The following is a 17257-nucleotide window of genomic DNA, read 5'->3' as shown; positions in this document are numbered from 1 at the left end:
GCATTTCCAAGTGGGTTCTGGGGTCAGCATTAACCCACAGAGGAAGAGACCTTATGCTTCCTCTGGCTGGGGTTTCTGAAGCCGGACTTCAGAACCAGATTTTCAGACAGAGATATGAAAATCCATCCTTACCCTGCCCTTCCTGCTTGATCCTTTCCAAACACTTGGACTGACTTCTAGATCCCTGGTTTCAAACCTCCATTTCCCATTTCCTCTAACTGAGTACACTGAAATGGAATCAGTGAGGATCTTGTTTTATTAATACATTTGCACTTTAGAGGACCATTTAATCCACAGGCTACATGTTACAGCCTGACTCTTTCCTGCCTGCTAATCTGATTATCAAGGTAAGGACTGAGCAGTGCCCTACAGACCAGCTGGAGAGTCCTGAGCAGGCAGGCGAGACTAAGCCTCAGCCTCTCTTCCTGTGTGTAACCCCTTGTCTTGTCAGGGATCCAGACCCAGGGCAGTGGTGGCCCTGGAGATGAGCAACACCCACAGATGCCCCTTCTCCTGCAGCTGGCTCCTGTCCCCTCACTGACTGCTCCTTTTCTGCCTGCCCTCTTGTAACAGGTGAAGGATTTGTGCCTTTGCACTTGCACAGCTTTTCTGGAGTTTCAGCCTGGCCTGCCATGCTGTGCACGGGGATAATGTGCTGTGAGCTGGCAGGATGTGCTCCTGCCTCCCCTGCTGAAGGTCACGAAACAAGGACCTGGGTGCTGCCCACAGGCCATGAACCTTTCGTGAGCTGGGCAAAGCTGCAAGGAAACCCACTGTCCTGGACAAGGAGCACACAGAAAAGTGAAATCTGACACTTAGGCTGTTTTGTTCTCGACCTGGGGACAAGTCCTTATCAGCAGAGAGGTCAGCAAGACCTGGAGCATATGCTTTCTGTGATTTTTTTTGTCTTTTTGGGTCCTATTTCCAACACTGATCTCGCTTTGACCGCCAAAAGCAAGGGGGTTTAGTCTTCCCCCAGTCTTTTCACTTCTATTAGACTAAATACTGGAGGTACAATAATGGGCAAGAGAAAAATGAGAACAGCGAGAGGATTTGGTTATTTTCTTGTCAATAACAACATGCATTTATTAAGTAGGGGAGGTTTTTTTTTTGCTTTGATCATGGTCAAGGTACCATTTGGAAGGGATATGGGTGCAGATTCATCTCCCAGAAAGTGAGATGGGAGAAGCAATAATAGCCAAGTGGTCTCTGGGGAAAACCTGTCCTAGGCCCAAGTCCCCTCCCTCCCTGCTGCTGAATCAGGCTGGAGCAGCCACAGCCTTGGCTCCCCTTCCTGAATTCCCTTCTCTTGGGGGCTTAAGTGATGAGTAGGGGAAAATCCCCCACTAAAAGATTTGCATTGGAAACCCTTGGCTGAGGAATGACTTTTAAAATAGAAAAGCTTTGCCTGAAAAGGGATGAACCATGCAGCATAATACTCAACAAATCGCCTGTTTAATGGCCTCTCTTTTTAGCAGCTGTGCATTAATAACAAAAGCAGGGCAGCAGAAGCCATGTGCTTCTTTGTAAGATTAAAATAAATACTATTTCATACTAATACCAGCAACTTTCTGTGCCTAAGAGAAAGGAGCAAGTGGAAGATCACAGCCTGAGAGACTAGGTTTCCTTGCCTCAGTTTCCCTTTTCCTCTTGGTTTCTTTTTCCTTTGTCTGCTGCCGGATGAAGAAATATTTCTGCCATCTATGAAGGGAACAGATACACTGGACCACCCTCCCAGACAGTGGTTTGGTTTATAGTGGTTTGTGGCAGGCTTGTCTCACACAGTCAGCATGACACCATTTGAAGACAGGAGTAGTTCCTCCAGAACTACATCTTAGGGGAAACAAGGCTGGAGAGAACTTAATCAAACTTACTTTTTACTTTGCAAAGCATCATACAAGATCTTTACTGCCATAAAGCATCAATTGAAACAACAGTGGTTCACACTCAACATAAAGAGAAACTTTTCATCATGGGGACTGTAAGAGCAGTGGAGCAGGGTGCCCAAAGAGGGTGTGAAGTCTCCATCCTTGAATGATTTCAGACCCAACTAGGTAGACCCCTGAGCAACCTGGTTTGACCTTAGACTTTACCTGAGCAGGGGTTGGGCTTGACACCTCCTGAGCTCCTCTCCAGCCTGAGTTATTGTACGACCCTAGGAACATTTGGCATCTTTTCCGCAGGAATATGAACGGACACAACGTTTTGTTCAGCTCAGAACTCCACCTCTCGTTCCTGGCAGTCCTGATAACAGCTCTCCTCCTCCACCCCCTGTACTGTGCCAGGCCTGGCACTAAAGCACTGATGAGTTTTTTCCTCCTCAAATTAGGACTTTAGGTGTTTAAAAAAAAAAATTTAAAAAATTACATTTTAAAGCTGTCTGCCACAGACTGTTTATCAGACATGGAGAATGAGTTGTTTCTGTTTTGCTAGGCATAGGTTTTAGCTGAGTGAGATACGTTGCCTTGCTGAGAGCTGAGTCACTGAGTAATCAACAGATTAATGCATTCAGTTTGAAACCATCAGCATTAGTTCTCGGCAAGCTCACAAGAACTCCATTATGGCATCATCTCCACATTTGGGATGGAAATGCCTCCAGGATTTAGAGTTCCTACGGGAAAATCCCTAGATGCAAAGAAATCAAAGTACCTCTTTGTGATTGGGAGAAATAAGGTATCTTCTCATACAGTAACACCAGAGCAGGATTTTGGCATCCCTTCTAGTGAATGCTTTTATTATCAACACTCAGATAAAGAGTTTGGAGTATGTTGTACATCTGTCATTTGATAGCTACCCAAAAATAGTCATGACAAACTCACTGGCATATAGTACTTTGCCTTTACCAGGTCTTTAATTTGAAATTATTTTATTTCCAGTGAAGTAGTTTTACCTTCTCTGGGATTGCAGCATGCAAAAAGGGTGGTTTTGACTCCACTCTAGGGTTCTGAGTTCCTCTGTGTGGGCTTGGTCTGAGCCAGAAATGCAAGACAGAGGCTGGCAGGGGCACCTCACAGAGGAGCCACTGTTTAAAAATAGGGAGCTGGTGAAAGTAATCACAGACTAGCAACTGTAAAAGGACAGGCTGGCCTAGGTGTGTGGTACAAGAAGGCTGCCAAGGATCACATAGCTGTTCTGATAAGACAGATGCCAATGCTGCTGCCTAAGAGCCTGTCCATACCAACCTTGCTGAAGTAATGCATCGCTTTGTTTGCAACTGAAATTGCTGTTTGAGTACACTTAAATGGGGGATGTGTGAGTAGAAGCCAGTCAAGCCCCAGTGAAGTTAATCCTAAAAGCTTTCTACATTAGCAGGCTGGTGGAAGGGCTTTGAATGGCAGCAAGACTTCTCCCTGATCCATCAGTCCATGCAGCCTGTGTGTCCAGCACATGCACAGGAGACAGGACACAGGACACATGTTGTGACTGTTTTCTCAAATCTGTCAGTAGATCTGTCTAGGCTGTCCCTAGACAACAGATTATTTTTCTTCCCTGGCCTGACTAGTGCCAGATCATGAGAGATTGTGCCTTTTGTGACACAGTGGTCCCCAGGGCTACACTTCCCAGCCCAAGTGTACAAATGGCACATCATGTGCAATAGCGTCTCTGTTGTACAAAATGCATGTGCAGGAAGCAGTGATGTACATCTGTACATTACAGCAGTGATGTAAATGTCCCCTCCCTCCTTATCCCTCCAAGGCACTGAGATTGTGCAAGTGGTCTGGAGTGTCTGTACCCTGCAGTGGTGATTTAACTCACCCGTCGCTCCTTGTCTCCGTACTCGATGCCCAGGGTGTCCATGGCACGGACAATCGCTGCCAGGGACTGGATAGTGTTGCTGTAGACCACTGGCTTGTACTGCTTCACGTCTTCTCCAGAGAAGCCATCCTCATGGATGATCCTGAAGAAAATGCAAAGGACAAAAAACTCTTGAGAATGTAATTTCAGTGGGAGAGACATTTAAAAGACAGCTGTGCTCTTCTGAAGAGCACATCTGCTGGCTTGATTTGCTTAATTTAGTCAGCATTTCTTTTTAAACCTTTCTGGTTGTTCACCAGTAATGTGTCTGAGCCCAGTCCTGGAATTAGCATCCCTTTTGCTCTCTATCAAGAAGGTTTTGTGCACAGTTGGTGCATATGGTAACTCCTTCCCAAATGAACTGCAAATGCTGAAGCCTGGAGCATCTCGTGTTCACATGCTCAGCAGTCACAGGGGGGAGGCTTCCAGGTCCTACATTACCTTCCCAGTCAAGGTCTATGGAAATATGTTCAACGTGGACAAATGACCATCAGAGCAAATCTTAACCACTGGAACAAGTGATAGAAACCCTCTAGTTCTTGTCTAGTCCTTTTAGTAGTAGTAACTTCTCAGGTACCTTACAAAAGGAACCAGAGTTGAAATAGATGTGGGGACTCAGGCACAGAGAAGGGAAGTGTCTTAGTTATGAAGCACTTAAAGTACTTACCCTTCTCCCCCCTCCTTCTCTCTCCTTTAGAATAATTGCTGAGATTTTTTTTGCTTTCAAAGCATGTTATGTTATGTCCCTTCCCCAAACAAGGTGGGAATGTGACCCACAGTCCTACCAGCTCTGTGTGCTGGATGCTCTGTGCATTGGTCTCTATTAAACTATGCAAAGGAACTATTTGATGGAGCAAGTTATTGCAGCCCCTTGCTTAGGTCAAAGACTGACCCCTGTAATTTACTCATCTCTAAGTAACTCCAGAACTAAGTCTGGATGTGTCTCAAAAAACAACTAGGATTTTCAGAACTAACTGTGTTTGACAATAATTCTTCCCAGAGAAGACATAAGTTATGTCTTAAATGTTGGAAGAGAGGATGATCTGCTTAGCTAAAATGAAATCCTTGTTTGCTCATCCTCAGATGTCACTGGACAACAGAGGGTCCTTCAGTAACAGATCTGGTCTCTGATATAACCTAGCACCCTTTCTGTAACAGGATTTTTGATTCCTTTTTTTTCTAAATCAGATAAACAACATCAAAGGTCCTGACAAGTGCTGGCATCCCCTGGGAGAGAGGGAGCACTAGCTCACACTGTGAGCTTGCAATAGATCCAGTGCTGGGATGGAGAATGGGGCTGGATGCCAGCCCAGAGTTATTAACAGATGACTACACCAAGAACAAGGCTGCTAGAAACATGCTGACCAAAACAGAGATCTCCTTGCCCTGATGTGAAGCTCACAGAAAGGTTTTCTAGCACAAGTGACTCTCTGCTGTCCCCACCTCAACCCTTGCTTACTCAACACTGAACACTGAGCTCCTGGGAGGAGCTGCTCAACAACCCCTGAGTCCTGCAAAAACATGACTACAAGCAAAGACAGCCTCAGACAGACAATAATTCAAATCAATTGATTTGAATCAATTGATTTGAATCCTGGTGATCAGGATATTTTTAAGCTACTGATCTGAGGCAGAGCCCTCTTCTTGGCTACCCTCTAGCAGAGCAGCACACCTCCAGGTGCTGGTGTGCTGGAAACAGCACAGGGGGCTGCTGGTTTCCCTCACCTAAGCTGAGGAGAACAGGGGTGGATGAAAATCTTTCTGACTTAGTAAATCCAGACTTGACAATTTACACAAAAAATTTCAATAGCTTGTTTTGATTTTAATGGAGTTATGGGCAACAGCAGATCTTGCACTCTGTAGCTTTTATTTCCTGTGAATCCAGTGATCGTGGTGAGGTTTGGAACAATGGCATCTGAGTGATGGGAAGGAGGTGGGGCAGCAGAGCCATGTATCAGCACTGGTTCTCATGGATCATTTACTGTTACCCAGACAAGTTGCTGAACTTCTGGGAAATGTGTTCTTTGCCAAAAGGAGCAGTCAACACAAAGAGTTATGGGTGGCACAAGGCGAAAGGATCTGCATCAATTCTGTTTGAATTCAAGAGAGAATGTACAGCAGCTCTTCCTCCCAGCTCTGAGCATGACAGCACAAGGCACAGCTGGGCAGGGGTCCCATGGGAGGCAGGCAGGCAGTTCATGAAAGCATCACCAGGAATAATTCATTTTTTTCTGGATGGTTGGCTTGTGGCTGGATTTTGGGGTGAGCAAGATTAAATGCTGGGTTTTGAGCAACTAAGAGAAGGAAACATAAGGGGAGAGAAAGAAAGGGTGGGAACAGGCACAAGGGACAGTGTAATGGCCTCAAGAGGATGCTGCTGAAATTTGTTTGGTCCAGCTGTTGGTCAGGATGGAGGAGATGGGAGCGATGCCCACAGCTTGGGCTGGATTTGTGTCTGGCTTTTACTGATAGGCATCAACTCAGGAATCCAGAAGGCAAAAAGAGAGCTGAACACCTATATGGGGAAAGAGGTGAGTTTTGGTTTCTGGTCCTCTTCAGAGTTTAAACCATTTTTAGCTTTGTGTCATGAAGTTGATTACTGACATTTTCAGTTCTAAATACTCCAAGCCAGTAAGTTCCCTATTGAGTAACAGGGATCCTTGTGCTGAAGGGGCAGAATTAAGGGATGGAGAGTGGCTCTGAGATCCCCCAGTGAACACAATTGTGGCTGGGCACCAGTGCTGCTGTCATTCAAACACAGAAGTAAAACTGGCACTTTTAAAGGGGGCAGAGAAAAAACACCCTGATTGTTCCTGTGAAATCTCTCTAGAAGGCAGCCATGGAGGCTGAAAGCAGCACTGTGGATGCCAGTATGGAAGTTCTGCTGTGGGAAGTACCTATAGATTAATCAATCATGCAGTGAGCACATTACCTAATATTTGAGTGAGCAAATCCCCCCTGACTCCTGTTCCAAAGCCTGCTAGGACACTGTGAACTGGTTTATTGTCCTTTATGCTTTTCACAAGTGTTTCTCCATTTGCTTGCCTTGGCAGTGTGACGGCTCCAATCCTGTAGCAGCTTTTTCCACAGTGCTTTGGGAACGTTCATGCTGCCACTCACCTGTTTGGGATACACCTTTCTTCTCACCTGCTGTTGTGCTTTATTGTCTAGAGGACATTTAAAGCTCCAACACTACTCCTGGGAGGTATCTTGCTATAGGACATGGCTTGAGCCAGCTCCTGGTGCCACAACACACAAGAAGCAGTGCGGTCTGTGTGCTGTAGTGAGCTTGACCATTAAAAACATACAGATGTAGGAGCTAACAGAAGTGAGCAGTACACCAAGACTGTAAAGTCTTTACAGGTTTAGGCAGAATAGGCTACTACTTAATCAACCTGCAAATTATGGGAGCAGAGTGTTTTCAGCACCAAAAATGTGAAATCTCTGTTTTCTAAATGGCATATATTTTTCCCAGTGTCCGAATTACAAAGGAAAGTGCTGCAGGCAGGTTCCTCTTTGCCACACTAGAACTGGTTCTCTCCAGGGCAAAGGAAGAAAAGGGATTTAAGAGGATTCCCAGGGGCTGTAGAGGGGGGATAAAGTGCTGTAATTTAAAAAAGTGATTCTGAGCAATTAAAAAGCCATTTCATTCACCAAGTGACTAATAAAACACTGTGCTCTGAATGGAATGGTGAGAGACAACTGAAGCAACCTGATTGCCTAAGGTACCCATTAATGCCTGCTCCCCATCCCTCAGCTGCTAACAGCAGAACCCATATGTTGGCAGGTGGTGTTGTACTCATTTCAGAATGGCAGTAACAAGCAGGTATTTGCTGGAGAAAATGGTTGCACTGCAGATCAGATCTTCTGCCATCCCCCAGCAAGTCATTAATCCTGAAGAAGTGCCCAGTGCCTCAGCAATTATTGCTTAATTACAAAATAAATGAAATACTTGGAAACAGAGGGTGCTTTCTGCGTGGCAACTTGCTTTGGCTTGTGTTCAACAAAGCACTTACGTGCCTTCAGCCTTTCACTCCACAACCACTGCACCAAGAGGGCAAAGCCAGAGATGATTCTGTGCCTGTCCCTGCTGACACCACGGCCCCTGTGGCTGTGGGACAGTGCTCTGAGCAGAGCCCACCAGTGCACTGGGGCTGCAGCTCAGCTGGGGCTGATTCCAGCAAGGAGCCACTTTGCCCAGGTCACTCCTGAGGAAAATACTTGTCCATCATCCTGAAAACTTCCTGGAGCAGAGGCCACAGTCATTGTCATTCCCATCCATCAGTTCCAGCCAAGCTATTCTGGTGCTTTCCTTCCAGCCCTTCCAACCTGAGCCAGCTTTAGTCAACACACTGACACTGCCCTACACCTTCTCAAGCAGGTCCTCCTCTTCTTTTCTGAGACACAGTGCCCCAGACTAGACCCAGTCCTCACATCTCCAGTCTGCCAAGATCATTTGAAGCTGTGAGGTTTATCCTCTGATGTGCTGAAGCACCTCTATCAGCTCCATATCACTGCCAGGGGTAAGTAAAGATGTATTTCCACCCATTCTTCACTGATAAAAATTTAAAAAGAAATTGACACAGACCCCAGAGGATTCCTGGCTGACAGAGTCCTCTGCTCTGACCATAAGCCACTGATAACTGTATACTTTGGGAATGAGTTATGCTACTCACCCATTTTTGTGTAAGACCTGTAATGGGTTTATCTTCACTATTTTTCCAGGTCACTTTTTAAAAATCCAGTGGAACTCTGACAAACCCTTCATAAAATCTAGATATGGCACCCACTATTGCTCTCCTACTTCTGCTGAGAAATCAAATGAGACTAGTTTAACATGCCTAATTTTGTATAATCCATGCTGTATGTCACTCATCTCCCTTTTTATCTTCTAGGTGGTTGCAAATTACATGATTGATAGTTCAATTCTCTTGAAAGCTTCTAGAAGTTGACTGGTCTATAATTCTTACTCCTCTTTTCTCCCTCTATATTTAGAGAGAGGCACCCTGTTTACATTTTTTCCCTGTCTTCTGGTGCCTCACCTGCCCTGCAAGAGCTCTCAAGAAGTGTTTGTATTCCTGAGATGGCGCCTATAAGTATGCACTAAGAATTTCCTTAAATATGGCTGACCTGAAGGCATTTAGCCTTCCTAAATTTGTCCTTTCTGTGCCAGAAGGAGGGAGTGGCATGCTCAGCAGTGGAGATTTGTGGACACCCCCCTCTTGCCTCCAGTGCTCAGCAGCCTTCATCCTTTTCACAGCTTCACACTCAGGTTCTCATGCCCCAACTGACACAGCCTTGTCTCATCTCCTGCCCTTTGTCATCACTCCAAAACCTCAAGCCAATGCCTCTGAAATATTTCCTGCAAAATTCAGGGACCTTTGTGTGGCTTCAAACTGTCTGCATCACTGTGAAAGACATACTTATAAACTTCCAACTGCCTACCAGAAAAAATAAAACCCATACTGTTTCTGTTTTACCTAAGATGATTTACTTTTAATCAGCAAGATGTTTCCAGCTGAATGAAGTTTTCCCATATCAATGCACATCCCTACAATTACAGTGATTTATTTGAATAAAACCAGGCAAGAAATCACCAGGAGATTATTACACTCAAAGTGTATTGCAAGCAAATACCTTACAGATGAACGGTCTGGTTCCTATAAAAGCAGACCTGCTCCTCACCTTCACCTGGACAAATTAAGGAATTTAAAGGTCATTGCATGGCTTTCCTACAGATCCCTGTGCCTTGGCAATGAGTTTCAGCTCTCAGGGCTCTGGGGCACTGAGCTGGTTGGGGCTGGCAGTGGCACCACCCTGGGTGGCACCTGCAGGTTCCCTCCAGCCTGGGTGGCTCTGAATCCCCAGCAGCATCTCCTTCCACCTCAGGAAAGCTCAGGTCTGTGCAGAGTTCCAAGTCCACACGACACTGTGGGACAATGCAAAGGGTGTGAGATGATGCTGGTGGGTGTAAAATGCTGTGTAAAAAGGAGGGCCATGGCAGAAGGGAGGTGGCATTACAGGGACAAGAGAGAATTTGTCCACAGACACATTTTTGCTCAGGCTGTTGAGTCCCATCAGTACATTCATGTTTATGGTATAGACTGATCCAAGGTGGATTTTAGATGGGGAATCTTGGAACAAACACACATCACAAAATCTATTTTTGCTCAGCAAACCTTTCTGACTTTTATCCCCTCCCTTCTTCCCTCTTTTTTCTTTCAAAAATAATCTTTCCTGTCTCCTACCCAGAATCAGGCAGGTTATTCTGGTGGGGCTAGGCAGAGCTTGAGTCAAAAGAAAAAATCTAATTCTGAAGAAAACTCTGCAATCTTTGTTTGCAAACGGGGAAAAACAGCACGAAATCTGACTTTAATATGTAGAGAGGAGGATGATCAAATTCTGATGGAAAATCTCCTGCTAATCAGCTACTTTAAATTTATTTTTATCTTGATATGAGGTAAAAAACTTTGTTTACAGGGGAGTTATGAAGCTAAATTCCAGTGATTCTCTTCTCACTCATTTAATAGCCTGAAATGCGATTAAAAACTCCTGGATTATGTTAAACTAAATCAACACAGATGCCCATGACCTTGTGTTCAAAGACTGCAAAGGCACAGTTCAGACCTCCGTGACAGGGTGCAAATCTCTCTAAACTCTCATTCTTCTTCCCCCCAGCTGTGCTAGGATGACATGTTGTACATCCTATTCCCACAAGAAATTCTCTGAGATGAAAATTAAGATGACTGTTTGCCTACATGCCCTTTTTTAAAAAAAAGAAAAACAACTTCCTTAGCCAGGGTCATCTAAAAACTGCAAATGGAGCTCGTTTTAAAAAGCATAATTTTTTCAACCTGGACTTTTAACACTGATCCAAGAAATACTGATGAAGGCCTGTGATAGACACCCAGCTGGGGAAAATCTCCTTTCTGGAGGAAGTACCTTGGGTCACTCAAAACTGAATTCTTACCACCAAAGTATTTCTTGCATGCAAAGATATTATTCTAACTAACCAGATGGTTCACGTTAAAAAATAAGCAAATCCATCAGGCGATTGAAATGCTGCCAAAATCTACAGCCCTGGAAATGGCCAAGCTTACCCAAATCAATTGCAGAAGTTTCACAGACCTGTACAAGGCAGAAGCATTCTTGCTCCTCTAAGGCACTTCAGTTTGTGCCTAATGCCTGTAAGTCCCTCTGTTGCCTTCATGGAGTCTTTTTAAATCCAGCCATGTGCTGCTGCACCTTAACTGCTGGCCAGAAAGCTTGAAGATGATGTTATAAGAAACTCTCTTGTGTCTGCTCAGAATCAACATTGCTACCATCTTACTTTTGTCTGTAGACAAGTGGCTATTGAGCTAACAATGATTAGCTTCCAGACATGCAAGAGTCAGATACTGCATCTTCCCCAAAGCCTTTGATTTCAGATTGTTTTCAGGTGCATGAAATATTTGCAGAATACTCTTCATTTCCAGTATAATATAGCTCTAAACTAGAAACATGTACAGCACTCCCAACATGGTGCTGTGTTCCTGCAGCCCTGTGGCTGTTTGGAAGTAGCTCTTAGTTTTCTTTTAATTATTATTATTATTTTTTAATTGAGTTCTGCATCAATGCCTAATTTTGTCTTTGGGCTGTCTCGAGTGGTGATCCCTGCTTTGGTTGAATGCTGTAGCTGAGATGAGAGATGATTTCCTGGACTGCATGCTGAGGTTCCTGCTAAGTATCCTTCACTGGACTGGGGTGTTGGGTTGGCTTTGGCACCCCACATTTCGGATGACCTTCCCATCTCTGCAGTGTGAGGATTGTTTCAGCATTTACATTTTCAACAGGAAGCAGTGGAGTGAAATACTTTGTTTTTAAGTGTGTGTATAAAACAATTTCAAGAGCATAAACAGTCTACTGCATCCTGAAAGTAATTAATTAGTGTTGATGAATGAAAGACACCAGTTCTGATACTTCAAAAGAAGGCAAGGCTGTGCAGGGAGAGCAAAGCCAGCTACTGTGCTAGTACTCTACCCAACACAATAGGGAGGTAGTCATCCTTTGGAATTTAACACTACAAAGTCAGGAAAATCATAGAATTGTTTAGGTTGGAAAATACCTCAAAGATCATCAAATCCAACCCTTACCCTAGCACTGCCAACTCCACCCATGAACCAGGTCCCTAAGTGTCACATCTACATCTACACATCTTTTAAATGCATCCAGGAATGGTGACTGCCACTTCCCTGGGCAGCCTGTTCCAGTGCTTGACAACCCCTTCAACTCCTCTGAATTCCCAATCTAAACCTCTCCAGGTTCAACTTGAGGCCATTTCCTCTTGTCCCATGGCTTGCCTGTGACAATAAGCATTGCCCACACCAAGCCTGATTGTGCACAATCAACCATACCAGTGCTTTAACCCACCTGAGGCAACTGAACAAGTTTTTTCCTGCAGAGATTTCTGGCCACTGGTCCCCAGAGGAGTTCTAGTAACCAGATGCACCATCTTGTTCCCAAGTGTTCATGTCCATAAATGAGCTCCTCCTTTCTTGGGAGCTGCTGGTTCTGGTGAGGGCCAGGCTATGGGCTAGCTGAGGAAGGAACACTGATGTACACAGGCACAGGATCTGACTCCCAGCATGGAGCTGCAGGGATTCAGTGCCCAGCTCAGTCCCCAGCCCAAACTCAGACCTTCCCCTACAGCACAGACAGGGGATGGCACTATAGGGGTATGGCCAGGGGAAGAAAAACCCAGCACACTAGCTAATACAGAAGCCACACATAGACCCTCTTTTTCCTGCTCCAAATCAGTTTCTTCTGCTCCTGAGAGGCAGATCTGCCCAGATGGGAAGCAGAGGGTGGAAGCAGGGTACAGGCAGAGGCTACCCCTGACCCCCATGTCCTGCACAAAGCTGGGAGCAGCACAGACTTGGGTTTTATGCAATGTCAGGCCACTGACATAGTTTGGTTTTACTGAAATTTGCAGTCAGTTAACTTTGATAATGTACCCTCTCCTGGGGCCTTTAATATTAAGATCAAATATTGAATACCCTACATGGACCTAATTAGTTTTAATATGCATCCTGCTCGGCTCAGTAAGAACAGCAAAGAAACACAGTCAAAAACAATTAGATCAGGACTTTTTTCGATTAAAAAAAGACAGCTGGACTACACGGATTCCTGCAGCAGCATTTGCATTAGATGAGATTGCATTTTTCTGTGGAAAAAGCCTTGGAGCCAAAAGGGTTTCAAATAGCACCAGAGGAGGCTGACAGCTGCATTCTTTGTTGTGCATTCCCAAATAATAATTCAGTGAAGGAAAAAGTGTTCCTGCTCCGAGTGACTTATTGTCTCATCCCATGCATGTGCTACATACTCAATCTACTTTGTCCACACTCTGCCTGAGACCAATGAGATCCCTCAGGGAAAAAAAATCCACTGGGCTGGTGATGACCCACATGAGAGAATTCTCATTAATTCCTCGGTAATGTTACATAAGGTCATTTTGTTGAATTAAAATTATTTGGATTAATCCTCTTAAATGTTCTCTTAGATGCAAGGGGGATCCAACTGCAGCTGGATCATCCCACAGCTGGTTCTAGAAAGTCAAAATAGTGTTTTAAAGCCCCATAATGGTTTTGTTAAATTCATCCCCTGAACAAGGACACAAAGCAGCTTTTTATGGCTTTTTTAGATCACTTACAACTTCTGTAAGCTGTCATTAACTATCATCAAAGCCTGAAAAACGAAGCAAATGGGTTCAATGTCAGTTTTACTGCCCAAACCTAAATAATATTTTTGGTTTCCCATCTGCCTCATCTGAAGTGTTTTGATAGCTGCAAGGTGACTTTGCCTTTCAAAACCTTTTCAGATGTTGCTCTCCATAACCAAATATTCTGTGGACAACAAAGGAAACAAGAGGCATGCACAGTCTCTTCATTGCCCCATGGACTTCATCCTCACAATCCACTACCACCACCAAAACCCACAATAAGAAGACAAACCCTGTGTATTTCACCCAGACATCAAGAATGAGTAGAATGTACCTGGTTCCTCACCCTAATGCAACAAACCTGGCTTCCAAAGCCCCTCCTTCCACTGAAATCCACTGGGATTCAGAATTCCTCTTCTGTGTCTAGAGCTGATCTTTGCACAGTTGACATATTTTTCTGTGTGTCCTAGTTGTATTAGTGCTCATTAGGAATTGTGTGCTGTCATGAAAACACTCAGCTAAAATAAAAAGATGCTTTAAAGCAGCTTTGCTTTTTTGGGATATCAAATCTAGCAGCAACTGTCTTTCTGAAGCAATAATTGATGTGTTTGATTAGGTCTGGTGGCAGATGGGGGTTTTTCAGTACTTTTGATGTTTCAACATGTTAAGCTGAGAAGGAATCAATTCTGGAAAGAGCGATTATGCCATTCCTTGTGTCCTGTCCATCTTCTCTGGCACGATTACAGCTCAGGGGCTCCATCTCTGAGCACTGTGCTTGCCACAAGCCCCTGGGTGTGCTGCCAAGCTGACATTAGCCTCCACTAATCTCAGCTCAGAGATTTTTGAGTCATGGTGTTCCCAGCTCTGCAATGTGCTGCCTTTCTGTTAGAGGATGTAATCAAGCACCACACCACACCCCACAGAGCACAGGCCAAGGGAGAGTATCTGGCTGCTGGGAAAAATCCCTGAAGACTGCAATGAATCCTCCATCACTGGAAAATTTTGCAGTCAAAATGAGGATGTCTGCTGTAGATGAGATACAAGTTGTGGATGGAGGAGCAGCAGTTTGGCCTCTGTCACTCCTGCTGCTGCAGGCAGCAGAAACCCCAACCTTGCCTGTCTAACTCTGCTATTTCTTACAATGGGGCTGCAAAGTTTCTGCTGTCTGTGTTTACAGGGGCCCCATGGAAGTCTGCCTGCAGCTGAAGTGTGGCTCTGATACAGCAGGGGTAGGCACCTCCCCAAACAGGGGTGGTGAGAGCTTGCTTTGGGGCCCCTGTGCTCAGTAATGCCAGGTCATGGCTCTGAGCTCTCCCAGCCTGCCTGCTCAGGTCTGCTCACTGAGGCTTCCCAAGCTGAAGACTTTGAGCTGAAACCTGGCAGATACAGTATTTTAGGATTCTGCCCACACTGCTAATAAGATTTCACAGCAGGAAGGAGATGTGTTGCACTTGTGGTTAATTACATGCGTTTGGATATATTTGAATCATAACTTCTACACTTGTACTCAGAGAACAGGTTATCTGAAAGGAAGACAAATGCACAGCTTTTACAGCTTTTCCCTGACACCTGCCACAAGGCTGCAAATAACCCTTCAGTGGTTCTCAGATGCAGCTGATGTTGAGAAAATACCAGTGAGGGGACAAGGCCTTGGCTGGTCTGACTCAGCACATGCCCCCAGACATACCTTACCTGTAGCAATGGGGGAAGGCCCCACATCAGCTCTGAGTCTCCCACAAAAACTGCTGTGAGAAAGATGAAGGAACTGGTTTTTCCAGTCTTTTTCCAAGCTTTTCAGCCAACCTCTTCCAACACAATACTGTTTGAAAGAGGATTTGAAGACCTTGGGCATCCTCAGTGTCTCATGGCATTTCCTGGCACAGAGGACACTTGCTCTGGTGTCCCTCTGTGTCCCTCTATTTCCTGTCTCTCTGAGCTGGGACAGACAGTCAGAGCTGTCATGTGAGGCTCTGGGGCACGGGGTGGAACTGGGAGGTGGGTGCTGCCAGTAGAGGAAGAATACAGACATATGGCACAATGAATGCACCCACTGCCAAAAGACCACAAATAATTATTTGTCCTTGCTCTGCAGAGTGAGCTGGCACTGTGTAACCAGATCCAAGTGCTGTCCTGTGACCTCCCGGTGTCAGCAGGACAGAAGGACAGGGCTCTAACCAGGAGAATTCCTATAAAATCAGCAGAGCAAGGGCTGGCCACTGGCACAAAGCACATCAGCTCCCCTGCATCCCTGGGTGACTCAGCCACCCTGATGGGATCTGTAGGGTTCCCTTGTGCCCCAGGCACACCTCTCACACCCTCTCTGGGTAAGGCACAGGTCCCTGCACTTTCCTAGAGTTTCATGTCAGCTCTTGGCACAGCAGCTCCTGCCAGCAGAGAAAGGAGTGATCAAGAATCAAATATCTGGGGTACCCTGGCCAGACTCTCCCTGCTGAAAGCCTGGCTTAGAGCCAGGCCAGCACTTAAGCTCTCCTTCTCAGGCCCGTTCTTTGTTAATGGGAGCCCCAGGAGCCTGGCACTACCAAGAACCAAGGCAGAGACTGCCGGCAAGTGATCCTCTGGGGACAGCAGCCAGTCCTCTGGGGATAGCAGCCAGCCATGGAGCCCAACCAGCCATGGAGCCCAACCAGCCATGGGCTCCTAAGCAGCCATGGGAGCCCAAGCAGCCACGGGAGCACAACCAGCCATGGAGCCCAGCCAGCCATGGGAGCCCAACCAACCATGGGAGCACAACCAGCCATGGGAGCACAACCAGCCACGGAGCCCAACCAGCCACGAAGCCCAACCAGCCACGGAGCCCAACCAGCCATGAGAGCACAACCAGCCATGGGCTCCTAAGCAGCCATGAGAGCACAACCAGCCATGGGCTCCTAAGCAGCCATGGGAGCACAACCAGCCATGGGCTCCTAAGAAGCCATGGGAGCCCAAGCAGCCATGGGAGCCCAAGCAGCCATGGGAGCCCAGCCCCTCCTGCTGGCACTGCCTGCTGGCCCCCAGACCCCGCAGGGGCAGCAGATGCCACGGTGCAAACAGTTGCCCCTGGGGGTACAGACTCATTCTGCTTCAGCCACCCCTGGCTTTCCAGGAGACACCATAGCTGAGAGCAGAGCCACATTTAAACAGATGTAAAAACGTGTTTGCCCATTACGCTGGGAAGCGACCGCTGCTGCAAACACCTCAGAACATGAGTATATTCCTCCTACTGCTTTCATCAGTCTTTGTCATCCCCCATGTCCTCATCTTCAATTGAAAATTCCTTATTGATTTAATTTGCAAATTTGCCTGTAAGTCTCTCCCAAGAGTACCTGAGAAGATGCCAGGCAGTTCAAAGTGACTGTTTGAACCGTCTTATAAAGCATCCAGCTAGATATGGTAAATCTGCACTGTAATAAATTTATTCCACATCTGATCATCAGAGTTTAAGCTTATCTCTAGTATTATTTTACTGTCTCCAGTGTAAAAGATTACTGCCTTCTGGAGAGGTTTGATTAGACTCAGAGAGGCTGAGGTTTAATGAGCATAGACTTCTTTGACTCTCTCTTCCCACCCACGTAGTGGGTGCACTGCTGGTATTTGGATGATGAGCCATTTTGATGGTGTACACTTCTGTTTTTCCAAAACCTATCTAGGAAAGCTTGGACAACTCACTTGTTTCTCAAAGCTTTCAAGCTTTCCAACAGCACAGACCTTCCCTTCCCTCTCTGGCCAGGCTTTCCTCCTCTCACCCATAGCCCCATGAAGAGGAGC

General features: G+C 45.8%; 1 protein-coding gene across 2 annotated transcripts in view; it reads right to left on the bottom strand.

The window, feature by feature from the left end:
• The window catches only part of GNAO1 (G protein subunit alpha o1), a 141350-nt gene that overhangs the window by 88505 nt on the left and 35588 nt on the right, over positions 1 to 17257 (bottom strand). For both annotated transcript variants that reach the window (XM_066557214.1, XM_066557212.1), the window contains exon 3: positions 3757 to 3898. In XM_066557214.1, the coding sequence (XP_066413311.1) occupies positions 3757 to 3898 (142 nt within the window). The remainder of the gene's footprint in view (positions 1 to 3756; positions 3899 to 17257) is intronic.

Source organism: Molothrus aeneus, chromosome 11, assembly GCF_037042795.1.
Source record: "Molothrus aeneus isolate 106 chromosome 11, BPBGC_Maene_1.0, whole genome shotgun sequence".
NCBI lineage: Eukaryota > Metazoa > Chordata > Aves > Passeriformes > Icteridae > Molothrus > Molothrus aeneus.
This window is presented reverse-complemented; position numbering and strand designations above follow the sequence as displayed.